Genomic DNA, 27,877 nt, shown 5'->3' with positions numbered 1-27,877 from the left:
TGATGCAGTCCCACATAGGAGGCTCATAAAGAAAATTAGAAACCTGGGAGTGAGTCCCACACTAGTGGAATGGATTACAAACTGACTGATTGACAAATGTCAGCAAGTTGTGATAAATGGAACCTATTCTGAAGAAAGAAGCGTGATAAGTGGAGTTCCTCAAGGATCAGTTTTGGAACCAATTCTGTTCAATTTCTTTATGATTGATGCTGCAGAGAGATTAGAAGGTAAAATTTGTCTTTCTGTGGATGACACAAATATTTGCATCAGAATGGACATGCCTGAAGAGGAAAACAGAATGAGAAATGACTTAAGAAAACTTGAGATGTGAATGAAGATTTGACAGTTAGGATTCAATGCCAAGAAGTGCAGAGCATGCATCTGAGGTACAGCAATCCAAAGAGTTGTATATGTTGGAGGCAAAATACTGAACTGCATGAACTGAGAGAGAGACTTCTGGGTGACAATATCTAATGATCTGAAGGTGGCAAAGCAATGTGACAAGGTGGCAGCTAAAGCCAGAGGGATGCTGTGCTGCATCAAAAAAGGCATAACCAGCAAGAAAAAGGAGGTGACTATGTCACTGTACAGATCCTTGGCTAGGCCTCTCATAAGAACATACTGTGCTCATTTCTGGAGACCTCATCTCAAAAGGTATAAGGATAGAATGGAAGCAGTTCAGAGAAAGACAACTAAAATGATGTGGAGTCTGTACGGACACTATGAGACTGAAGAATATTAATGTATATACCCTGCTGGGTCAGACCAAGGGTCCATCAAGCCCAGCATCCTGTTTCCAACAGAGGCCAAACCAGGTCATAAGAACCTGGCAATTACCCAAACATCAAGATCATCGCATGCTACTGATGCAATTAATAGCAGTGGCTATTCCCTAAGTAAACTTGATTAATAGCCATTAATGGACTTCTCCTCCAAGAACTTATCCAAACCTTTTTTGAACCCAGCTACACTAACTGCACTAACCACATCCTCTGGCAACAAATTCCAGAGCTTAATTGTGCGTTGAGTGAAAAAGAATTTTTTCCGATTAGTCTTAAATGTGCTACTTGTTAACTTCATGGAGTGCCCCCTAGTCCTTCTATTATCCGAAAGTGTAAAAAAACAGATTCATATCTACTCGTTCAAGATCTCCTCATGATCTTAAAGACCTCTATCATATCCCCCCCTCAGTCGTCTCTTCTCCAGACCTTCAAGTACCTGAAAGGAACTGATATGCAAAAATCAAAGCTTTTACAATGGAAAGGAAGCTGTAGGTCACAATATAAAACTCCATGGGGGATGACTAGAGAACAATGTCAGGAAATATTTCTTCATGCAAAGGATGGTAGATGCATGGAATACCCTCCCGGAGGAGGTGGTGAAGACAAGGACAGTAATGGAATTCAAAAGGTTGTGGGATAAATACAGAGGATCCCTGTTGGCTAAAGAATGGAAATGAAGAAATGGGATTACGTTTCTATTACACCTAAAGTTTACATTTCTGCTTTGGGGGTAGCGGTGCAGTTGCTAGTACCCTAATAAAAAAATTTGTTGGGCAGACCAGACAGACCATTTTGGTCTTTTATCTGCCATCATTCACTATGTTACTATGTAAAGCTCTCAAAAAGCACTTTTTAACCAGTGTGCTGCAGCAAACTCCTTTATGTGCCATGGTCGCTGGAGCCCCAGTTCAATGCTCTCCCTTTTCTCCTCTAGCCAACAGCGTTGCCATAGGGGGAGCAAGTGTTTCCCCCCAACCTTCAAAAACAAAATGGCTTGCCATGCCCACTCAGTTCTGGAGTATGGCTGTTGGCCCTACTCCAATTCCCTCCCCCTCCCCCCGACTGCTGCTGTAGCCTGACTTTGGCCAGCAGAAGAGCACCACCAGCAACCCAGCACCTCTAACCTGCTGCTCCTTCTTGCCTATGCCTCACCCTCCTATCCAGTTCTCAGATCACCTGTTTGACTGAGCAGTGCTCCATGGATCTATGGAGCACTGGCCGCAGGAGTGGATTAGAAGTGCTGGGTCGCTATCGTGGTTGTCCACTCAGAATGGGTGGAAAAACTGCTTTTCTGTACTGCCTCCTACTTAATATCGCTGTGATATTAAGTAGGAGGGAAAACTAAAGTAATTTAACAACAAAAAAAAAATAAATAAAAGCACCGGCAGTCGGGGGCAGGAAACGGACGCTCAATTGAGAAGCGCCCGTTTCCTGAACCCCTGGGCTGTGCGGCGTTTAAGGAAACAGAGGCCGATAAACTCAGCGTCTGTTTTCCTAACCGGCGGACGGCCGACGCACTCGGGCTCTCCTTAGCAAGGACAGGCAAGCGGCCCTAGCGCCTCCTTGCTAATGCGACCCCCTAATTTAAATATTGCATGGCGCCCCCAGAGGGGGAGCCTGGGGGTGCATTAAGAAAGCGGGCACCGACTGTTCAGCGCCCGCTTTCTGCACCGAAATATTGCATCGGCCCCAAAGAGTCCATAAACCTATCACCTTTAGAAGTCAGTATTAAACAGGAAGTTTTGGCAGTATTCCACCGTCAGACAGTTCAAAATAGCAAAGAGCTTTTAAATGATGGATTCTCCCAGGGATTTTAATATAATCTTAGCAATTTGAGAACAAGAATGTTCCATTTCTCCTACCTGTCACTATTCTTTTTACCACTTGAAGAGCTACTAGTAGATCCAGCACGATTGCGGCTACTTTTAGAGTCTCCACAGCTTTCTCTTCGACCTCCTGAGGATCCACGTTCTGCAGAGCTGTTTCTTTTGCCAGTACTAATTTAAAAAAAAAAAAAATTAACAGTAATTATATATTAGAAGGTGATTGAAAAATCAGTACTGAATGCTGCTCATATAAAAACAAATATACCAGAGACAGAAATGTGAAATTGCTCTCAGTGATTTTAGCTTTCTGAAAGCAACAGTCTACCTCCACATCCAATAAAACTTCTTCAGCATTTCATATCTTTTAAAATGTATCTTTTAAAATGTTATTAACCCCATATATACTTATCCAAGTTATATCGACCTGTTCATTGTAAGACATTTACTTGTCAATGTTACTGTTAATATGTAAACCGAATTGATCAGTAACTCTGTTATTGGAAAGTCGGTATATAAAAATGCTAAATAAATAAATAAATAAATATATAAAGTTTATATCAAGAAGCATGATCATCAAAATAAAAAAAAACTGAATACAGCAAACTGGTATCTTCCTAGCTGCCTGGAGAATATGCAAATAAAAAAAACCAAAACTATGCTCATGAATAGGATAGAATTACAGTCAAGTAGTGAGATGCTTGGGGCATGGTAGTCTTCTGACATTACTAGTTAGGATGTTCTACTGTTTTCTGGTAATTGTCAGACTTACAAGACATGTTAAAAGCCTGCCTCGGGAATTTATGGAGGAAGATAGGTGCAGACTGCTCATATGTTTTGTTGGCAAAGAGTTATGAGTGGCTCAGTGGCTGTGACTAGGGGAGCAGGTGTTTTGTGCATAGAGATGAGCAGAGAGAATATAAAATAGCAAAGAGTACAGATGAGCATGGGGAAGAAGAATTCATGTTCTCTTCCTCACCATCTCTCTCCCTCTGCTCTGCTTCTCCCTTTCATCTGCCTCTTCCTTTCATCTCTTTTCCACCTACCCTCTCTTCTGTTTCTTTTATCCTTATACTTCACTGTGCTATGGCAAATTAAGGTGCAACTCATTAACATGTATGCATGCTAAACAGTAATGCATACATTCGCACTATCGTTAATGCAGAAGAAAACCCTCATCTTATAATTAGGCCAGTACGGTAAGCCACTGAGTGGAATTTCTAGCAATATTTTCTATACCATATATGTTTTGTTAAGGCACACATGATCAACAGTTAAAAGTTATTAGAGAAGCACCTCCTCCTAATCACTGCAAAACAAATTTGTAATGCAGGAAACAAATGTCCCAGTATTGTAGTGCCAAAAAAAAAAAGGCAAATCTCGTTTTTTACAATGCGGTATCAGGTTAGCAACAGTTACTATGCAACTTTCACTGCATCTTCTGCTCTCTGGAGGAGAGCGTACTGCCCTGAAATTTGCACATTTCAGGGCAGAATCCTTCCTTTAGTACAAGAGAAACTGCAAGACCTTGGCCAGGGATCTCTTCCTCTTGCCCACAAACCGATCGGTAGGGCAAGCGGGCGACCAACACTGGGGTTTAGAGCTGGGGATCTCGCTCCCCGCAGCCCTGGAAGTAGAAGTTGTTAGTGTGGGTGTGGCATCTTGATTTCTAGAGCTGCAGGAGTTTGGAGGCACATCTGGGAAGGAGGGAGCCTTGAGGGGAGGGACGGTGTGAAAGACGAAGCTGTGCAACAGAGCAGGGAACAGAAATGAAGTGTTAAAGGGATTATTTCTTTATTTCTAGACAGCTCAAGGCAAGGAATAAAGAACTATAAAAAGATTACAACTGTTGGAAGGATGGGAGTGAAAGAAAGAAGAGGTTAGACAGGGAAGTTTGTAAAGGAGCAAGAAGAGAAAGTTGCAGAGAAAGGTGAAGAGAAAATGAGAAGGTTAGAGAGGGAGGAAAGAGGAGAAAGGCACAACACAAAGGAGAAGGTTGTGAAAGGAGGTTAGAAGAGGAGGGGCTGTAGAAAGAGGGAGAGAGGAAAGGCAGATGATATTAAGGGAAGAAGAGGTGACAGGAAACAGCAACAGAAAGGACAGACATGACTTGAAACAGAAAAATGACAGCACAGATGGAAAAGAGATGGTCAGAAAAATTATTATTTTTTTTTTATTACTTTAAACCTGCTACACAAAATTTTTTGCATAAAATATTCCCTGTACATTACAGAAGAATGGGGGACATAAGGATTAAAAGTGTTTCCCCAGTTCACTTTTTATATGAGAAAGCTGAAAATATAAAAAGCCTTGTTTTAATTATGCAAATAATTAGGGGAAAAATCTTCAGGTAATTGTGAATTAAGGTTCTGACAGAGCTGGAAGCCCAAAAGGGCAAGAGGAAATTGAACAGGCCAAAAACAAAACAAAAATAAAATTAGGAGGGGCAATTTTCAAAGAGTTTAGGCTCTTAACTTCTGGAGTTAGGCTCCTAAATTAGCCCTTTTGAAATCTGGCCAGGGTTGAGTGCCTTAATTTAGGCTCCTAAAAAGTGGAGTGATTAAGGGGGCGGAGTAAGGGCAGGGAAACAAAAAGGATCATTCATCAAATCGAGTTAGGGCCTTATCGCGGGCGTTAGGCCGATGACGCCATAACGCATCGTGAGATGCATATGCAAATTTTAAAATTTAGGCAAAAGGGAGGAATTTGGGTGGAATTTATGAAAATGAGGGGTGTTTAGCGTTGCATGCGATAGCATAATGCACGCTATTGCATGATTTAATGCCGGAAATAACTTACAACTTTTTCCTGGCATTATGCACAATGTACAAATCTCATCTTTGTGTACCTTTCATCACTCCAAATCACATCAAATCTTCACTGATGTCTATTGTGCTGTTCGTACCTCTGTGCATGTAAAAGTGCCCCTCAAAACCTGGGCCACCACCAAAACCTCACCCCGAGTTACTAGTTACCCCTCTTACATTGGTATATAAAGTTGACTAATATCTGTGCCTCCCCAGAGATGCTTTCTCTCTCTAGGCAGCAGCCCAAAAAGTGGTAAAAGTCTGTCTGAGCACTTCTCAGATTGCGATGTGAAAATATCACAGGTGCGATAAATTCAATGCACGACCCACTAAAATACCTATGCAATGCAGTAAAATAGCACGCATTGCGGTATCTCGAACATTACTCTAACCACGCCCCTTTTTTAATGCGGGTGCTATTCTTGCAAAATTTATAGCAAAATGATGAATCTAGGCCAAAGTTAGGAGTTTAAACACTAATTTTCATAACTAGGCATCTAGTTTAGGAGCTTAAACTTAAACTGTTGAAAGAGAGAATAGTGAACTATCTACAGTCGGGAGAATTGCTGGACCAGAGGCAGCATGGATTCACCAGGGGAAGATCCTGTCAGACAAATCTGATTGACTTTTTTGACCTGGTAACCAAGGAATTGGATCAAGGAAGAGCACTCGATGTCATCTACTTGGATTTCAGCAAAGCTTTTGATACGGTCCCGCACAGGAGACTGGTGAATAAAATGAGAAGCTTAGGAGTGAGTGTCGATGTGGTGACCTGGATTGCAAACTGGTTGACGGACAGAAGACAATGTGTGATGGTAAATGGAGCTCTCTCTGAAGAGAGGGAGGTTTTAAGTGGTGTACCGCAAGGATCGGGGTTGGGACCGGTCCTGTTCAATATATTTGTGAGCGACATTGCGGACGGGATAGAAGGTAAGGTTTGTCTTTTTGCGAATGACACTAAGATCTGCAATAGAGTGGACACGGCGGAAGGAGTGGATAGAATGAGACAGGATTTAAGGAAGCTGGAAGAGTGGTCGAAGATATGGCAGCTGAGATTCAATGCCAAGAAGTGTAGTGTAGAGTCATGCATATGGGGAGTGGAAATCCGAATGAACTGTATTCGATGGGGGGAGAAGGGCTGATGTGCACGGAGCAGGAGAGAGACCTTGGGGTGATAGTGTCTAACGATATGAAGTCTGCGAAACAATGCGACAACGCGATAACAAAAGCCAGAAGAATGCTGGGCTGCATAGAGAGAGGAATATCGAGTAAGAAAAGGGAAGTGATTATCCCCTTGTACAGGTCCCTTGGTGAGGCCTCACCTGGAGTACTGTGTTCAGTTCTGGAGACCGTATCTACAAAGAGACAAGGACAAGATGGAGGCGGTACAGAGAAGGGCGACCAGGAAGGTGGAGGGTCTTCATCGGATGACATTCGAGGAGAGATTGAACAATCTAAATTTGTACTCCCTAGAGGAAAGGAGGAGCAGGGGTGATATGATTCAGACTTTCAGATACTTGAAAAACTTTAATGATCCAAAGACAACGACAAACCTTTTCCGTCAGAAAAAAATCAGCAGAACCAGAGTTCACGAGCTGAGGCTCCAGGGAGGAAGACTAAGAACCAATGTCAGGAAGTATTTCTTCACGGAAAGGGTGGTGGATGCCTGGAATGCCCTTCCGGAGCAAGTGGTGAAGTCTAAAACTGTGAACGACTTTAAAGGGTCGTGGGATAAACACTGTGGATCCATCAAGTCTAGAGGGTGTGAATAAAGAGGAGGCATTCAAACACTGCACGGAGCAGCAGTAGCCACAGAGGCATTCACGGAGTGGGATGCCAGTGGCCAGTAGTTGGTGTTCCACCTTCACGGAGCGGAAGGATGTAGGGCTGCCATCTCCAAAAAAAACCAAAAAACAAACAAAACAAACAAAAAAATAAAAACAGGGGTGGGTAAGAGTATGGGGTAATGGTGTGGCCTGCTTGTTACAGCAGTTGCTACCCCTAATTGAGCTGGACGTTCACTTGGACGCAGATACGGCGCTGCTCTCTAAACTGGTGGTGGGGTGGAGGGGAATTAGGGCTGGAGGGTACTGGAAGCCAATAGTAACAGGTGGGAGAGATAAAAAGTGGAAAAAAAAAATGGATAAAGTGCGTAGCTTGCTGGGCAGACTAGATGGGCCGTTTGGTCTTCTTCTGCCATCATTTCTATGTTAAACCTAGGTAAATAGCAGTCCTAAATTTATGTGAATTTTCAGCTGAAAATTTAGGGACCAAAGTTCGGCTGAAAATAGATGCCTAACTTAGGAACCTAATTTAGAATCCTAAGTTTAGGATCTCAGGTGTTTTTTTGTTTAGTTTGTTTTTTTATTTGCCCCTAGGTGTCCAAAACAGGAAACGGTCTTTTTAAAAACTCTCAATTTCGGCTCAGAAAGCAGGTCATGAAAGATTGCACTCTCAGAAATTAAATGTACTATGTTTTCCTCTTTGCAACGCTCACTATGATTCATTAGACAGGAACAAAGTTGTTTGGATTACTACAGTGAACACATGCAGGCTTTGTGAAATTCATGTGCATGTCTTGAAAGCAAACCAAAAAATATTATGCTTCATGAGCTCAAAGGAATGACTAAGCAACTCAAAACTTCAAACTGCACAATCACAGCTGAATTTTTATTTTTTTTTTTTTTTTTACACAAACCTTTTACTTACACCAAATATACTAAACAATACATATTTCTATTATTTGGTTAATATTTGAACATGCTCCATTAGCTGTAGAGTTACATCAGAAAACATTTGCTATTAAAGCAGCAGTGCTATGTAAACATGCACACTTGCCTGTATTCAGGCAAGGATTATTGTGATCTTATAGAGCCTCTGCTCAAGTACTTCAAATATTTTCCCTAGCTTTCAGACCTAACAGAGAAATATTTAAACTATTTCAAAGGATCAGCTTTAACTAAAATGCTACAAAATGCCTATTTGTCTCTTGCTTGAAGCTTATTGTCTGAACAATGATGGGGATGATGAGGATGAACCCAGTGTTGTTGCAAGCCCATCAAAGAGCAGAAGCAAAGAACCATGGGAGAGCCACAGCTACTGGATAGGAAAATAATTTTTTTTTTACAAAATTTTTGTGACATGCAATCCAAACCTTTCTTGAATGTGTGTTTTACGCTGCACTGTTGCTTAAACAATTCAGAAATAGTATCAAGCATAAGAATACAACAGGGAATAACTAGGAGAGGTCAGACTTTGAAAGGCAAGATGGTGAGCATGAACAGAAAACTACATCTTATCAGTAAAGATGGATGTAAAGAAGTGTGAGTGGGATAATTAGAAGTAAATGAAATATTGTGAAGTATTAGATGTATTAGGGTTGCAGTACAATGATGTACTATTTTCAACTATCAAAGACGGGAACTAAATCTAGGATGAAATTGACTAATGAACAAAAATCTTTCTTTTCAAACTGTGAGAACTTTAATAAATGCTCACCTCAGAGCAGGTTTATTCACTTTACATGCACTCAGAAGGGTCACAGACTTGCTAAATCCATATAAGTGCAGAAAAGAAGCAGAACAAAGTGATAAAATGTGAGGCCATTGCAAATATAAACAATTCATAAGCATAAAGCATTCTGTATGACCAAAACTCAGAAACCATGCACAGAGTAACACCCTCCAACCCGCACTAGTTATTTTAAAATTGGACTCCTAACCATCCAAGAGAATGTTCTATGCCAACAATACCTTCCTGAAACTTTCTTCAGTAGAAGTTTAGAGATACCTGCATGAAGAGAATGGTCACACAGTCCAATTTAGAAAATGCTACAAAATCAAGGGAGAGTTGGAGGAAAGGACAATAGAGTACAGATTGCTGCTAGTATTCACAAAGAACTAGTCAGAGCTCTCATGGTAGTTTTTAAAAACATGCATTAATGCAATATCAACTGTATGTCATAGAGCTTTCATCTGGCATTAAACTAACTGGTTAATCACAAATACAATTCTTTTTCACCATTTGATAAATATGCCATTGAGACAATACACATAAGGCCAAGTTTTCAAAGGTTTAAGTGCGTGGCTGGGCCTTGTACGCGCAGCACACATTTTATAACAAGCTCAGCCACATGCCAGATATGTGCACAAGTGCCGAGTATTGAAGAAGGGGCGGGCTGGGGCAGGGCGAGGCAGAGGCCGGCCAGGACAGCGGCCATTAGCCCCTGCTGTAGGGATGCACGCAAAACAAAACAAAAAAAAATTAAGGAAAGGTAAATTAGGTTTAGGGGTGGGGAGAAGAGGGGAAGAGGGAGGAAGTATAGGTAGTGGGATAGAGAAGTTCTCTTGCAGTCCACTCACACATGCACGCGCCACCCAAATATGCCCCTTGGTCTGACTCAGCATGGCATATCTTACGTTCTTATGACCTTTTCATTTTTATTGTTGAAATTACAATATTGACCCATTTCTAGTTAAAATATTGTGTTTTCTTACTTAATGAACTTTGAAAGTCTTAGGGGTAGATTTTCAAAGCAGCCCATGTGCGTGCAGTTCCTGGCACACACATGTTATAAAATTGGCGCATCCATGAAACTCCAAGGACGACGACTAAGAACCAATGACAGAAAATATTTCTTCACTGAGAGAGTAGTGGACGCCTGGAATGCCCTTCCGGAGGAGGTGGTGAAAACAAAAATGGTAAAAGATTTCAAAGGGGCAAGGAATAAACACTGTGGATCCCTAAAGGCTAGAGGATGGAAATGAGAAAAAGAGTGCATGGGGGTAACTTGCCGGTGTGGCGGTCACTACTCTTAACCAATAAGCCTTCATACTGTTGATGCAACTCATTATTGCTCTCTGCTTAACGGCAGGAGGAAAAGGGGAATTAGTTTCAGATAGCAACCAACAAGGACATTAAATTTTAAGGTCTGGGAAAAAAAATTAAGCATGGGAGTAACTTTATGATGCGACTGTTACCATCCTTAACCAATAAGCCTTAAACTTGTGATGTAACTCCAACATTTCTTTCTGCTTCAATGGCAAGAGATAAGAGATAAAGGGGAATTGGACTCCAACAGTAACCAACAAGGGCCCCGACTTTAACAGTTTGGGAAACTAAGTATGGGGGGTAACTTGCATGCCAAGGCAGATGCCATCCCCTGATGCTACTATTATAGGGGAGAGACCAGTATGGTGCGGCTGATGTTACCATAAGCTTGCAGGGCAGGCTGGATGAACCATTTGCTCCTTTTCTGCCATAATTTCTATGTTTCTGTGTTAACTGCAGTATACTATGAATCAATTCCCCTTTCCCCACTCCCTTCAGATCAAATGTAAATAAAAATAAATATCATGTGCTTAAGTAGAGAATAAAATTAGCGTTTAGTTTACTGCCTTACAAAATTTACGCTTGAATATCAAGAGTTCCTCAGTGAATCTCCCTGAAGAAAGGTGTCTACAAATCTTTGTAAAAGATGTAAAACTGTTAATTTTAGGTACTGTTTTTTTACGTAAGCAAACTATTTTCATTATTTGTCACTCTGCCTTACATAAATCAAATGAAGCCTTTTTCCAATTTTTCAGAATCTCTCATTAGCCTGTACGCAAAATCAACTCCCTACCATTTTCTCTGATCTTCCCTTTTCAGAGAATGTTTCAGCACAGAAAACAGGCAGCTGAGAAAAGCTGGAGGTCAATATTCAAAAGCCATTTAGACAGATAATTTAAAAGATATCTGCCCCTTATCTGGCTAGATTTTAGATGGATCACTATCCAGCTAAAATCTAACTGGATTAAAAAAAAAAAAAAGGAGTTTCAGGGAGGAGTGACATTATCCAGCTAACTTAGGGGGGGCATTTTCTATGCAGATCGCACGCGAAAAGTCTCTTTTCACATGCAATAGCTAAATCGGGGCAGGTTCTGGGCTGCGTCTGCACCAGAAGAGGAGGTACAGGGGTGGACGCCGCGAAGACACCGCTGACGGCGAAAAGGTAAGGACCCTTTTCGCCGCCAGTTTCGCGCCCAATAGCAGGTCCGCCCCCTGCTTCGCCCCCCCCCCCCCGTTACTGCGCGATTCAGGAAGCCGCGATAGCTTAGAAAATCTAGGCCTTAGCTGGCTAATTTTAGACCTGCTTCAGAGCAGTTCTCAAGTTATCCGGCCTTGACTGGCTGGATAACTAGCTACTTAAACAGGTATCTTCAAAGATATCCAACTAAGTAGCAGTCAGAATTTAAAAAAAAAAGAGAAAAATAAAGAGCCTCTAGCCCAAATTTCCTGCTTCTTTAAGCTAAATAATAAAGGGCCCCATCAGGCCATGTGCCCCTCCCATCCCCAAACATCTCCCCTGTAACTTTAAATATCGCAGGCTGAAAATTGAGCACCTCTTCCCCATTTCCATCAATATGCTGACCATCTTTCCCCCCCAGACTTCTCCCCAGTCCCTGCAGACTCAGCAAACCTCCTCTCACCCAGACAGGAAAAAAAATCCCTGCTGGGTGCGAGATTTTATTTATTTTATTTATTTATTTATTTAGAGTTTTTATATACCGGCAATCAAGAAAACATATCTTGCTGGTTTACATAAAACAGGAGTGCATTATAAACATAAAACTAGAACTGTGGTGACCGAAGGTACAGTTACATTTAACAGGGGTAGCCGAACTTGGAGAAGGAAGAAGAGAGGAAAGAATAGAAATAGTTAAACAATATACAAATTAAATGTTGTATACAAATTAAATGTTATATACAAAAGGCATGGTGTTTTAGGAATCATTGGGTTGTGTCATTGGGTTGTGTCCGGAAAAGCTTGCTTGAATAACCAAGTCTTAAGTTTTTTCCTAAAAGTTAGGAGGCAGGGCTCCTGTCTGAGATCTGTAGGAATGGAATTCCACAGAAGAGGGCCAGCTGTGGAGGTGGCACGATCTCTTAGGGTAATGTGTCTGGTCGTTTTCACTGGGGGAACTTGGAGGGAGCCTCTGTAAACATCTCTGGTAGGTCTAGTTGAATTATATACTTGGAGAGGGATTTGAAGATCGAGGGTGGTGAGTTGATGTATAGTTTTGTAGGTGACAGTTATGGCTTTGTACATGATGCGGAAGTATACGGGTAACCAATGAAGCTCTTTCAGGATGGGGGATATGTGGTCTCTTTTCCTTGCGCCTGTCAGTATTCGGGCTGCTGAATTTTGAACCATCTGTAGTGGTTTGGAGTAGGATGAAGGTAGACCTTGCAATAGGGAATTGCAATAGTCTAATTTTGAAAACAGTACTGCTTGGATGATCGTTCTGAAGTCATGAGCATGGAAAAGAGGTCTTATCCTTTTTAGGACCTGGAGTTTATAGAAGCAGTCTTTGGTTGTTTTGTTGATGTGTGCCTTGAAGTTTAGCCGGTTGTCTATTATCACTCCTAGGTCTCTAGCTTGTGTGGTAGGTAGATTGGTAGGAAGAGTACTGTTGGAGGTGTTGTTCGCAGGAGAGATGAGTAGGATCTCAGTCTTGGAGGAATTTAAGATGAGGTGTAGGCTGTTGAGTAGTAGTTTGATTTTTTGGTGGCATGATTCCCAGTAGTCAAGAGTATTAGAGTATGTGTCTTTGATGGGGATGATGATTTGAATATCATCTTAAACTATCATCTTAAACTCATCTTAAAATATCATCTTAAACTCACCCACTCCGGGTGGCTCAAGTACTGCTTCCTACAAACAGGCAGCCCTGGGGTCTGGAAGGGGGGCTGGAGGTGCGGGTCTGACATGTGCGCTGGGCCCATGGGGACTGGGGGAAAGGATAACATATTGAAGGAAACAGGGACAGGGTGCCCCAACCTTCAGACCGCGATATGTAAAGTTATACGGGAGAGGTTTGGGGACTTGGAGACACTCGGCCTGACAGGGTCCTTTATTATTAAGGTTGGGGAAGGGAGAGATTTGGGCCACAAGCCATTTTTACCTAATTCTGACAGTGTTACTTAGCCAGATATCTTTGAAGATATCTAGTTAAGAGCTAGTTATCCAGCCACACAAGGCCAGGGTTCTGCCTTGCAGCATATTTAAATGTATATGTATATATGTTTCTTTATTACACTGCCACTTGCATCAGTTTATGTCATTCCTTAGCTTAGGTTCTCTTCTTGTTGTAGAACTAACCCTCCTTTATTGGCTATTGTTTAAACGGTTCTGAGCTTCTGATTGGATCTGTTCTTGTTTGCTCCTCCTCTGTCTCTGTTCTCCTGCTTTCTCCTATTGGTCTTTTGCCCCTTGAAAGTTCGGTTTGGAACTAGCTCTAGACAAGTTTGCAGCTTCCCTGGATCCTCTGCAGATTCCCAAAGCATCGTTCTTTTCACCTTGCCTCCCTTCTGCTGGTTTCTGCTATCTGCTGGCAGTCACAGCTTCCTCAATGGCTGCAGTTGTCTGCCTTTAACTGAGCTCTCAGAGGTCCTCATCAGCTATATCAGTTCTGCCATCTATGTAGTTATCTTCAATACCATGCACAGTGAGTGTGAAACTGTTTATCATTCAATAATTGTTTTGGAATTAAGATAAGAGTTCTCTCTGACTTTGGAAGTTAAAAGAGGAAAATGTTTAGCTTTCTGTTTAGGCTCCCAAGCTAGAATATCAGGCGCTGAGGGCAGAATAGCCAGATAACTTAAAAACCGAAATGGCTATATTCAAAAAAACTTGGTTACGTTTTAAAGCTATCTGGCTATATGTAGCTGGATAACTAAGCAAGTATATTCAGTGGGACAAGTTATCCAGATAATTTTAGCAGGATAAATTGTCCATTTATCGCCCAACTGAATGTGACACCCCCCCCCCCCCCCCCAATACCTAAAGATTAGCATGTGAATATGTCAGACAATGCCATGATTTCAATAGCCTGCAAGAGACCAGAGACCATCAACTGAGGTTATTTTGAGATTGTATTAGTTCACTGTTAAAGTGAACTAATATGATTAGGAAATACTTGGATAAAAGACATTATCAACCAGCATGGTGACACGTTATGATACATAGCAGAGTAGGATAAATCAAGTTTGCTTACCATAAACAATGTTTTCTGTAGATAGCAGGATGAATTAGCCATTACATGTGGATGATGTCATCCAGTAGCTTGGACTTGTCTCTCCAAGCTAGTAAGAGCTTTGAGCTCTACTGAGCATGAGGAGGAGTTCCCATGCAGGCACTGCCTTGATAGTGTCCTCAGTCTGTATCAGAGCTAAATCTAGCTGCTATGTAGTAGACTTTCCAGGCAGGCAAGCGGGTATTCCATGGCTAATTCATCTTGCTATCTACAGTTGGCAAAACTGCTTTTTCTGTCAATAACCAGACTGGATTAGCCATTACATGTGGGAAGTCCCAAGCTGAGGGTCGCAGTGCAGCATTTACTTACAGGCCGATTCAGTAAAGTCCGCGGGAGAGCGGACAAACGCCCGCTCTCCCGGCGCGCGCACTGGCCACTCGCTGGTGCGCGCGATACAGTATGCAAATTAGGTGGTGCGGTAGAAACGGGCAAAAGGAGGCGCTAGGGACACTAGCGCGTCCCTAGCGCCTCCTTTTAGCCCGGAGTGGCGGCTGTCAGCGGGTTTGACAGCCGACACTCAATTTTGCCGGCGTCGCTTCTCGAGCCCACTGACAGCCATGAGCTCGGAAACCAGATGCTGGCAAAATTGAGCGTCCGGTTTTCGGCCCGACAGTCGCCGGTCCATTTTAAATTTTTTCTTCTTTTTTTTCTTTTTTCTTTTCTTTTTTTTTTTACTTTTTCTTACCCTTCGGGACCTCCGACTTAATATCGCCATGATATTAAGTCAGAGGGTGCACAGAAAAGCAGTTTTTACCTTTGGGTAGGCGCTATTTTCTTAAAGTAAAATGTGCAGCTTGGCTGCACATTTTACTTTCTGTATCGCGGGGAATACCTATTAGGGCCATCAACATGCATTTGCGTGTTGAGGGCACTATTAGGTGCCGCGGGTTGGACGCGCGTTTTCCGCCTCTTACTGAATAAGGGGTAAGGGAAAACGCGCGTCCAAGAGCAGGTTAACAGTGCGCTCCGTCGGAGCACACTGTACCGTATCGGCCTGTTAGTAAGCAACCCAGCCCCCACCATGGAAAGTAGACCACAGTGAGCACAGATTTTGCAAAACTATTTGTCCAGATTTACTTCCAGACCTGGAAAGGTTATCAAGAAAGTAGTGGGATGTAAAAGTATGAACTGAAGATCAAATTTCAGTTTTGCAGATATCCTTGCTGGGTACTTCTCGAAGATGAGCAACAGAAACAACTATGGCTCTCAGATGAGCCTTTACAGAATCTGCGACTTGCAGTTCTACTAAAGTGTAGCAGGGGTGAATGCACTCAGCCAGCCAGTTAGATAAAGTACACTTGGCAGTCACCATACCTAACCTGTTTGGGTAGAATGAGAAGAACAGTTGGGAGGTTTTACGAATCAGTTAAGTTTGTTTCTTGTAATATGCCAAGGTTCTTTTGCATTCCAGAATATGTAGGGCTTTCTCGCTTTCATGCACATGGGGCCTAGGAAAAAAAGTAGGCAATACAATGTATTGATTGAAACGGAAAGCCAAGAATACCTTTGGCAGATACTTCAGGTGAGAACAGAGAACCATTTTGTTATTGAAGACTTGTGTGTATGGAGGATAGTGGACGAGAGCTTGGAGTCTGCTGACTCTTCTAGCTGAAGTCACTGTGACGAGGGACACCACCTTCCATATCAAGTACTCTAGAGAAGCTAACTCCAAAAGCTCATAGGGAGGCTTGATTAGTTGGGATAGGACCACATTCCAGTCCCACGAACTGGTGTTTTTTATACCGAGCTTGACATGCCATAGATCTTTCATGAACAGAAATATTAGCAGATGAGTAGAGATTGGTTTGCTATTCAGTAGAGTATGATAAACTGCTTTTGCACCAAGGTGGGCTCGCACTAAAGAGTTAGCAAGACCCAAGTGAGAAAGGTGGAGCAAGCATTTTAGCAGATTCTTAGGTTCATAAGAAAATGGCTCCAAAGTGTTTTGTTGGTACCATTTGGAGTACACATTACATTTGAAGGCAAAAATTATTCTAGTTGAAGAAAGTTTTCCCTGTGAGAATAGTATGGCCACAATCACTGTAGATAAGTAGAAGTCTGTGATCACTGAGTGCTCAACATCCAAGCTATGAGGTTAAGGGCTGAAAGGTTATGACGATACAATGCCCGTCTTCCTGAGTTAACAATGCAGGGTCTATTCCCAGATATATAGAAGGCCTCCTAGAAAGTTATATGAGATATGCATAGCAGATCTGTCTGGGTTATGCCAGGGCTATGAAGATTGACAGAGCATAGTCCTGAAGAACCTTTTGCACTATTTGGGCTATAAGTGGTAATGATGGAAAGGAGTACATGAGGCTTTGTCTCCAGTCGAAGAAGAAAGTGTCCTGAGCTAGTCTGTGATCGCATGGCAGAACTGAGCAAAACTGATTTAGTTTTGCATTCTGTTGTGATGCCAAGAGGTCTATCAACGGTAGACCCCATAAGCTGAAGAGTTCGTTGACCACTGACTGCTGTAGAGACCAGATGTGAGGTTGAAAAACTCTGGATAATCTATCTGCTAGCATGTTGGAATTCTTTCCGCCCAATTCCAGATTCTTAGGGCTTCCTAACAGAGAGGTCATGATCCTATTCCTCCCAGCTTGTTGAAGTAAAGCATGGCAACTTGGTTGTCTGTTTGAATCAGGGTGCTCTTTCCCTGAAGGAAATGCACATACAGTGATAAAAGCATGCCCAATTGCTCTCAACTTCAGCAGAGTGATTTGACGACGACTCTCCTGCAGAGACTAGATGCCCTGGGTTTGAATGGTCCTGGTGTGTGCTCCCCATCCTTTGGTCGAAGAATTCATCACCAGTTATCAGTTGTTACGGGAACAAGTGAAGAGAGGCTCTTTCCTGGAGAATTTGAGGACAGCCACTATTGCAACTCCCATTTCATTGTCAATGTTATTTACATTGGATGGAGATAAAAGTGGTTGAGTTAGCTGATCCCATGGAGTATGTAGACCCCACTGCAGGTATCAGATATGAAGGTGGGTCAGCGGTAATGTTTCCTCTAAGGATTGGATTGCTGTGAGCAAATATTTTGGTTTCATTATCCTGTGAGGACTACTTTCTTTGATGCAAAAAGCCTATCAATTTTATGCTCACAGCAACCCAATCCTTAGAGGAACACTGGTAGCAGCATTCACACAAACTCTCTCAATCATACACACACACTTTTATATTAACTCCCATACCTCACACATACATGCTCGTTCTCACAAATACACACACACACTTATTCTCATACCTTTCATTCACTCCCCAGATTCTCACGCACATGTACAATCATTCTATTCTCCTCCTCTTCCACATACACACTCATCTCAGTAACTGCAAGCTCTTCACTGCCAAATACTGAGAAAACCCCTGCAAAAAAAAAAAAAAAAAAGACACCAAGAACCTTGCCATATCATACCATACCAGCATTATCTCAGGCTTCAAACAGCAGCAGCCTTATCTATAACATGGCAGCAATGCAAATATTAAACAATGCTCTGGAACACTAATACACAACCCTACTGTTTTTGCTCTCTTGTGTTCCTACCTCCTTTCGCCTCTCAAAATCTTCAGCTGTTCAAATTGTTAAGACATAGTTACTCAAATTGTTAATATGTAATTTCCTTTCATACTTCAAATGTTCTACTGTAAACCAATGTGATGTGCAAACAAATGTCGGTATATAAAAGCGTTAAATAAATAGAATAAATAAATACTGCGGTTAAGAGAACAAGCCATACTGCTACAAAGTCCCTCAGAAAAACTACATCAGCAGAAATATTGCACTTCAAGTTCCATACGCAGAATGCAGACAGACTCTTACCTAATATGGAATAAGGGACTACAAATTACAAACAGAAACATGCAGTCAAAAATAAAATGTAAAGTCCAAGAAACCAGACTCTAAAAGGGGAATACTGAAGAAAGAACAAAATTCAAACATGTAATGCACATTCACAAAGATAACATATGCCAATCACTAAAAATTCAAAATAATTTACCTGTTTTTGCTGATCTTATTTTTTAATTGGTTGGTCCCAGGCTTTTTTTACACCCTGTTCCCTTTCTGCCTTTTCCCAATTCCTTTTATAGGGTTTTTCCAACTGTCTTCTTCCTTTCCTCCCTCAAAACACACTCAGGCTCTCATTCTCACACACACATACACTCTCGCATGCTCTTTCACACACAGGCTCTTACATGCACTCTCTCTCACATGCTCTCTCATACATGCTGTCTCATGTTCTCTCACACAATCACACGCTCTCACACATATGGTCACACACACATTCTCACATGCTGTCTCACACACACACACACACACACACACACACACAGAGTCTCAACTCACTCAAACATACACACACATACACACACACATTCTCTCTTTACAGAGCCTCAGCCTCCCTCTTGCCTCTGGGCTTCCTCTTTCTCGGCAAGCCTGATCTTCTCAGGCCACCAAGAGATATGATCCACAGTGGACCTGCTACCAGGACTCCTCTTCTCGGGCTTTCACAAGATGGGATCCGTAATGGTCCTGCTATCACGACTCCCCTTCTCAGGCTGCCGCAAGATGGGATCCACTGAGGCCCTGCCACAGATGCTGCTCCTCTTCTGCACACAGGCTGATGCTCCTCATCCTCCTCCTTTCCTGCCTGTGCAATTCCAGCAATTTTTTTCTTTCAGAACCATGCGGGCAGGAAGGAGGAGTACCTGGAGTTTTGGGGCATCTCTTCTTTGCTTCAGGCCTTGGTGGGATGAGCTCCAACATGGCCCTTGCTAGCCGCCTCCTCACTTCAGGCCGTGGAGGGATGAAGTCCACTATGGTCCCGCTGGTCTTTCAGCATGGGGGGGTAAAAAGCTGTGCACAGCCAGCTACGCACGCACACAGCTTAGAGGGAACATTGGTCACAGTGTGACCACATGGATGGCCACTGCCATTTGACAGAGGACCACGAGGAGCCTTCTAGCTGTCGAATGTGGAGATGACATAGGTTACAGATGAGTAATGTCATGGTATTCGCTCAGTCAGGAGGCAGGAATGCCCTTTCTTGCAGTGAGTCTATCCAAGTCCTGATGAACTTGAGTCTCTTGAGCAGGCTCCAGGCTCAACTTCTCAAAGTTGACCAGAAAATCTAAGCAGTGCAGAAGACATTGTGCACGGGGAGCAGAGCACTTTCTCTTGTGATTTTGTTGTGAAGAGCCAATTATCCAGGTACAAGAAGACCTATCTCCTGGTGACGCAGATGAGCCGCTATTACCACAAGGCATTTCATAAAGGACTCTTGTGGCTGACAGCAGGCCAAACAGGAGTATTTCGTATTGGTAATGGGAAGAATCAACCTGGAAGCAGAGGTAGCACCAATGAAAAGAGGATGGGAATGTGAACATATTCATCCTTTAGATCCAGAGCACACATTAATTTGTCCTTCTGTATATAAGGAAGAATTGTGCTGACAGTTAATTTTGAATTTCTCTCGAAGCATATGTTTGTTCAGATGTCTCATGCTCAGAATGGGCCATAATCCCCCCTATTTTTATAACAATAAGGAAGTACCCTGAATATGTAGAGACACGGGCTTGTTGTTGGTGAAAGAATGAATTTCCAGATTAAGTTGCAGCAGATGAGACAAATCCGGATGGAATGCCAAACAACGTGGAAGAGCTGAGAAAAATGCAACCGATACCCAAACTGCATGACTGTTGACTTTTCTTCTGGCCGGACATGATGGAAGGTGGTTGTCACACTTCATTGTTTTGCTTTGTTTTTGTAGCAATGAAAAGTGCTGTCATGGGGCTGCAGAGATAGTAAGGTAACTAAGAAAAATATTTAGTGAAGCAAAGAGGCCAAAAGAAGTTACATTTTGTGAAAAATAAGAGTAGAAAACACATCTGTATTGTGCTCAGACATAAAATGACTAAGGAAGCTCATAAGACAACGCCTGCATGAGATTTCCCACATGTGCTCAGCAGAGCTCAAAGCTCTACTAGCTTGAAGAGACGAGATCATTCAGTGCTGCCTGGTAACATCACTCACACATGTAATGACTAAATCAGCCTGCTTATCAACAGAAAATGAAGAGAGTAAATAGTTGCAACCGAGAATACAAATCTTTAGAAATACAAATCTTTAGATCATTTTGTAGCTTGCAAAGTTTATGTTTTCCTTCTACCTTTTTGTTGCAGGTGAAACAGTTTCTTTTCTAACTCCTGAGGAAGGTGAGGAGCCACTTGGTTTCTTTGGCAATATAGTTCCATTGTTAACTGTCGCTCTTAAAGGCAGTGTTTGCACCAAGGGTCTTGCTGAAAAAAAATGGGCAAAAACAATAAAAATCACAGCAATCAGTGAAAGAACACAATTTTACAGCCCAGTAAAACAAAGTACCATAACTATTTATTCCAATCCAGGAGATACTTTCTCCTTAAACTACCAAGCCAAATCCAATGTGTTTTAGAGTTATTAATTATACTAGAAATGTTTACAAATTAATTATATTAGTATAATTTCAGAGAACTGAAAATAATAGCTTCTCGCCTTTGAGCTATTTAAGATTCCCACAAACCTAAATGCAGTTGACATGCTATCACACAAGCATTCCATCAAAGCTGGCTACGTGTTCTAATAGCTGCATGCAGGGAGATCTGGGCTGGATTCCTCGACTGGCCAGTCGACAAGGCAAACAGTCCCAACCATTGTGCCAAAGTGACACCAACTGGCTGGCTCTTAAGTGCCCTTGTTCCACATTCCGGAGGGAACTAAAGTCTCAGTCAGAGGATTGTATTGCAGTAACTCATTCAGCCCAGGTTTTACAATGAATTATAACGGATTGATTTGCTAATTTTCCCCTAGACACAGATTTTTATTTTTTTTTTAAATCATCTACTAGATAAATGAGGCTTGACTGACGTGCCGCAAATGCGCAGTAGGGAGCAGCTCTACTGCGCATGCGCGGCACAAAGAACTCTGCCCGACGTGCCGCGAGAGAGCATGTCGGTCTGAGCGGCGGACACGACGTTTTGCGGCAGTGGCGGCGGTATGTCAGCATCGGTCGAGCCAGCAACAGAGAGCGGCGGATGCGGCGTGGAGGAGCAGCGGCAGTGAAAGCTGAGCGACAGGCGGGCAAGCAATGAGCGCGGTGGTCAGGCGCTCCAAGAAAAGGCTCCTCAGACATGTTAACAGCCTGAGCCTGGCCCTCCGTTGCCGGGGAAGGGGGGAGGGAGTAGGAAGTAGGGACGGTGACGGAGGGACAGGCTCCTTTAGCCTGGTTCCTCCCAGCTGGCCCTGTAGAAGAGAAAAAGAAGGAGGGGAGGAGGGCTGAGGGAGAGGGAAGGTGTTGTGGATGAGGTGATAGTGGAAGGAAAGGGAAGATGAGGGGATGGAAGGAAAAGGGATGAGTAAGTGGGAAGGGTAAGACATTGTGCAGAAGAGAAAAAGAGGGAATGGGAAGGGGGTGGGGATGAGCTGGGAGGGGATGAGAGTGAGGGATGGGATTGAGAGAGGGCGGGGAGTGACTGAGGGAAAGGGAGGGAGTGGGAGGGAGAATGAGGGGGGAGGTGAGAGTGAGGGAGGATGAGGGGGAGGTGAGAGTGAGGGGAGGGAGTGGGATGGAGGATGAGGGGGGAGGTGAGAGTGAGGGAAGGGAGTTTGAGTGGGGGCAGGGGAGAGAAAAGAAGTTTAGACGGGTGCAGTGTCCGAAAGCGGACCGAAAAATTTTTTTAATGTAGCCCGTTGTTACGGGCTTAACGGCTAGTGTATATATAAAAGGCTTGTGCCAGTCAGCTGGTCAGGCTGTTGTGTGTCTGTGGAACATGCACTGAGAAAAGACAATATGCTCCATCTGCAAATTCCTGCCTCTCAGGCTTCCCCCTCACACGCACAGGCTCTCACTCTCTCATGCTCCCAGACACAGGGCCTCTTCTTCAGCGCAGGATGGGGTTCGCACCGGCCTTCTCCTTCCGCTGCCACAGATGGGGGTTTGCGGCAGCCCTTTCCCTCCTCCGGTTGTCGCGGGATGGGGTTCATGGCGACCATCTCCTCCTCCGGTTGTCATGGGATGGGGGTCTGTGCAACTCTCTCCTTCGGCCACTGTAGGATGGGATCCACAGCAGCTCTTGTTTCGCTGCCATGGAATGGGAACTGCAGTGGCCATGCTGCAGACCTCTTCAGCTGCCACGGAATGGGAACTGCAGTGGCCATGCTGCAGACCTCTTCAGCTGCCACGGAATGGGAACTGCAGTGGCCATGCTGCAGACCTCTTCAGCTGCCACGGAATGGGAACTGCAGTGGCCATGCTGCAGACCTCTTCAGCTGCCACGGAATGGGAACTGCAGTGGCCATGCTGCAGACCTCTTCAGCTGCCACGGAATGGGAGTCCCGTGGCAGCCCTCTCCTCCTTTGGCCACTGCAGGATGAGAATTGCAGCAGCCATACTACAGGCCTCTTCTTCCGGTGTCAGGCAACTCTGACTGGGTGGGCCTGAGCCCAAAGTGAGTGGGCCACATTCCATCCATGGCTATGCCACTGTTTTGAATTGCAAACTGGTTAAAAAAGACAGGAAACAGAGTAGGACTAAATGGACATATTTCTCAGTTGAGGATGATAAATAAATAGTGGAGTGCCCCAGGGATCTGTACTGGAACCGGTTCTTTTTAATCTTCTTCTGTAACAATCGCTATGTAGTGTTCTCTAGAGTTAGGCAATTAGAGAAGTCTAATATACTGTCAATGCAGTTTAGAGAGAGGTTTTCTAAGTTTCTATATTTATTATATTTATTTATTGGGTTTTTTTATACCGTTATTCGAATAAACATCAGAACGGTTTACAGAGAACTGAGGAGAAATACAATGAACAGGGGGAGGGAAAAAGGGAGCAACGAGGAAGAGAGCAATGAGAGAAAGGGGAGGAAAAAAAGGACAGCGCAAAACAATGGAGACAATTGTCGAAGAGTTTGGGAGAATTATCTACAGGATTACAGTAAGGATAAAACAGTAAAAACATCAAGCAGTAAATAGATAGATGAAACTATATTACAGTATGATTTCTGTTAATTAATTAGTTAATTAAAAAATATTTATCTTTTTCACTTTTGTTTGATTTTAAAAATGAAATCAGTTATGAACCAGACAACCCGAGCAATGCTGGGTAGTTTTCACTAGTCTTAGTTCCTTCTGTTCCACAACCCACAACTCAATAGCTATCTTTGCTCTTTCACAAAAGCTTAAATGACTTGCTGAGGGTGGTGTAGCACTCTATCCCAAGTGATATCTAGATATGATTATCCGGGTAAAAGATATTACTAAAAAGCCAAACAAGGAGACTGCATTTACTGAAGAGCACATGAATAAAAGATTGCGGCAGTAGCACGGTTAGCATCATGTTGCTGATCAGATTAGGCATCAGATACCCGATACTTGTTTTGATGAAAAAAATCCTATTGATGGCCAGGTTGGTCAACTCACTCAACATCTGACAGAGTATGTGTTATCTGCATTCCAGATTCTTTACGCTGCTGACAATTATTTCACCATAAGCAAGTTGCTAAATCACACATATTCCATCTACAACCCTATGAATGCAGATAGGGCTTCATATTTTAAAAAAGTTAACATTTAAACTATGGTACACTTACAATATGAATCAGCAGCAGAACAAGCAAAGTCTGGGAACAATTTAACACTTTCCTATCACAGAGAAGATATGTGCCCAGAAACAGTCAAAATTTAATTGGGCCCTTGACGTTTCTGCCTCTCTATAGGGTTTTATTGTAACTAGTATTCTCTAGTGACAGAATCGAACAAAAAATACAGGGTCTAGCAATGTTCCATGCTTACTGGAAGCAGTTTCTTAGAGAATCTGCCAGTTCAGTTGGCCATGTGAAGCTTTACTGGTATGAATCTATTACATTTTTTTGAACCGCACAGGCTGCATATTACAAGAGTCAAGCTTAATATCAGACCCCAAGAGGTTCTTGCGAGCAAAGCAAGACCAAGTCATAAGCCAACAGCAAACTGGAAGCAGTGAGGGATAAAGACTACCTTAAAAAAAAAAATCCAATACATTAATTACTTGAAATGCACTAATGCTTCTTCAGTTCATTCAATCAGTTATCAGTATTATATAAAAATTGGTTAGTCCAATTATTCCAAAGAATTGTAAGGAATCCAGGGTAGGAAAGACTGAAAACTAGCAGCAGCCATATAATAAAGTATGTTACAATAAAAATTCTTTAGCAATTTCTTAAAATGTAAGAAGTGAACTTGTTCACCTCTCACAGCTGTTTCATGATTATTGCATCTTGTTGTGGGTTACAAACAATTTATAATAGTACATAAGCCTTTAATAATCTTAAGGACAGTTTCTAAAAAAAATCACATTTACTGTAGTAAGATTTTAAGAAGTTCTTTCCTGGATATGATCAGTGCTGCTAAATTTGTAATCTTCTTTAGGTAATTTTTTTTTTTTTTTTTTTTTAGCAGTGCTAATACTTTCTTAAAACTGCAGTAGATTGCTTCCTTTACCCCACAACAGTCAGTGGAAGATGAACACCACTTTCCCCAAGCTAGTACTGTTATTTTTAATAAAGAAAATCATCACTACTTTTCAGCTGTCATGTAGAATAATAATCTACTGCCTAGATCTTTTTAGCTTTAGTCACAGAACATCTGTTAAGCATGCTCTGTTAGCAATGGAAACTTGATCAAAGCCACACCAGCTCTACTATTAAATGGCAGTGAACACAACTGTTTGCAAGAGATTGGACAACTCACTTCAGATGCTTACCTGGGCCATGTTTATCACCAGCAGCTTTTTTAGACATGCTCTGATCTATGGATTAATACTCGGTGTTAAAACAACAACAAATATTTCAAACTTTGCATGATGCAAAATAGATAACAGCTAAAGTGGCCAATTTTCAAACCGCCTACCTGAGTGCAATGTCTGAGGGTACCTTCTACCTAATTTCAAAAGGGAAAGCATGTGCACCTTTTCACTCTGAATGCTGCCCACAACTACAACGTATCTGTAGATTTTTGCCTGCTTTTTTGTGCAGGTAAAGTTCCTATGGAAAACAACATGTACAAATTTGAAAATACAATTGCCGCGTGCTGTTTTCCAATCCCCCACAGGAATGCCTCCCCTCCGTCTGGGTAAAAGTGCACATGCTGTGGAGCCCTTCGTGTACTCTTATCCTAATTTAGTGATGGCAGTTTCCAGGCAACTGATTTACCCAGGGAAATGGCTTTGAATGCTGCCCTCCAATGGCACGGTATAAAGAGCTGCAGAAAAAAAAATATGCTAAAATGTAAAAGTAAGAGTTGCTTACTTGTTACAGGTGTTCTCCAAGGACAGCAGAACGTTAGTCCTCACACATGGGTGACATTATCAAATGGAGCCCGGTACAGCACACCGAACATGCCCAGCATGCCACTAACCATGCGGGGTCCGTCTTATAACATAAGAGTTCGCAAAAAAATAAAACAAACCGAGAGAAAATATCCCAACTCTGCGGGGTGGTGGGCAGGTTTCGTGAGGACTAACATCCTGCTATCCTTGGAGAACATCTGTTACAGATAAGCAATTCTGCTTTCTCCAAGATAAGCAGGATGGTAGTCCTCACACATGGGTGTTTAAATAGCTTCAGGCCAGTCCCCCCACGTACAGCAGAGAAAAGGTGCGAACTTGCACAACAACTAGAGCTGCACTAACCAGAGGAACATGCCTAAACCCATGGCTGAAAGATTATGGAGGACTGTCCCACCGGCCATCTTTGTCCAGGCAATAATGTGAGGCAAATGTGTGGAGGGAACGCCAGGTCGCCACTCTGCAAATCTCGTGAATGGGAACCGCACACAAGCGAGTCACAGAGACTGACATGGCTCGTACTGAGTGAGCCTTGACGTGATCATCAAGCTGTAAGCCCACCTGTGTGTAGCAGAAGGCAATACAGTCCGCAAGCCAATGGGATTAGGTCTGCTTAGAGACAGCGACCCCCAATCTGTTTTTGTCAAAGGACACAAAAAGTTGAGTGGATAGGTGGTGAAGCACCAACCGATCCAAGTAAAAGGCCAGTGCCTTCTTTCAATCTAGAGTGTGCAGAGCCCTGGTGAGCGTGTGGCCTTGGGGAAAAAAGAAGGCAACACAATGGACTGATTGAGATGGAACTCAGAGATCATCTTGAGAAGGAACTTTGGGGGCATCCGCAGGACCACCTTGTCATGACAAAATTTTGAATAAGGTCGATATGACACCAGAGTTTGCAGTTTACTGACCCTGTGACCTGATGTAACCACGACCAAGATGACCTTCCAGGGAAGGTACTTCAGGTCGCAAGATCACAATGGTTCGAACAGAGACTTCATGAGTTGCGACAGGACGACGTTGAGATCCCAGGAAACTGTTGGTGGGCGAGTGGGGTGGTTTAGTTGTAACAAGTCCCTCATGAACCGACCCACAAGCAGATGGGAAGAGATCGCGGTACCATCCATGCCCCGATGGTATGCACCAACGGCACTCAGGTGAACTCTCACCGATGTTTTCTGCAGACCCAGATTCAGAGAGAATGTTTTCTGCAGACCAGATTCAGAGAGAAAGGATCCAGACCGCAGCCCCCGCACCAAGCCGAAAACCTCTTCCACTTCAGATTGTAAGACTTCCTGGTGGAGGGTTTTCTGGACCTTTCGAAAGAAAGATTCAGGGCCTGTACAGTCACCTGGTCAACATTCAAGCCCTGAGAGCCAGGGCTTGGAAGTTGGGGTGGCGGAGCCTGCCCTGGTCCTGAGAGATTAGGTCTGAAGCCATCCCCAATCGGATCAGGGGGCGTGAGATCAGGTCCCATAGTGTCGGAAAGCAGACCTGGCAGGGCCAAAAGGGGGTGATCAGGATCACGGTGCCCTTATCCTGCTGAAGCTTCTGAATGTTTTTGAGATGAGAGGAAGCGGAGGGTAAGCCCCAGTGAATCAAAAAAGCATTCGCCATTGACCCGCTGCTCCTCCAGCCTAGGGTGCAGAAGCAGTCCACATTCCTGTTCTCCAAGGAAGCAAAGAGGTCTATGCCCGGGGTCCCCCATGAGCAAAAAATCCGGCTTGCTACCTCTTGAGAGACCACTCGTGAAGTCGGAAGGCACGGCTCAAGGCGTCCACCAGGGTGTTGTTCACTCCGGGAGGGACACTGCCCTGAGAAGGATGCCTTTGTCATGGCCCACAACCAAATGTGGACTGCCCTGACAGAGGGTGAAGGACCCCATTCCCCCCTGTTTGTTCAGATACCACACAGCTACTTCACTGTCGGTCTGAACAAGGACAACCTTGTTCAGGAGCTGTTCTCAGAACACCTGTAGAGCATACCGAATCGCTTGCAACTCCAAGAAGTTGATCTGGGACTGCAATTC

At 43.2% G+C, this 27,877-nt stretch overlaps 1 protein-coding gene across 1 annotated transcript in view; it reads right to left on the bottom strand.

Annotated features, from left to right (window-relative positions):
• The window catches only part of EML1 (EMAP like 1), a 265,065-nt gene that overhangs the window by 159,455 nt on the left and 77,733 nt on the right, over positions 1-27,877 (bottom strand). Inside the window, 2 exon segments of the mRNA XM_029597926.1 lie at positions 2,645-2,779; positions 20,663-20,792. Coding sequence (XP_029453786.1) covers positions 2,645-2,779; positions 20,663-20,792 — 265 coding nt within the window.

The sequence above is a fragment of the Rhinatrema bivittatum genome, chromosome 4, assembly GCF_901001135.1.
Source record: "Rhinatrema bivittatum chromosome 4, aRhiBiv1.1, whole genome shotgun sequence".
Taxonomy (NCBI): Eukaryota; Metazoa; Chordata; class Amphibia; order Gymnophiona; family Rhinatrematidae; genus Rhinatrema; species Rhinatrema bivittatum.
This window is presented reverse-complemented; position numbering and strand designations above follow the sequence as displayed.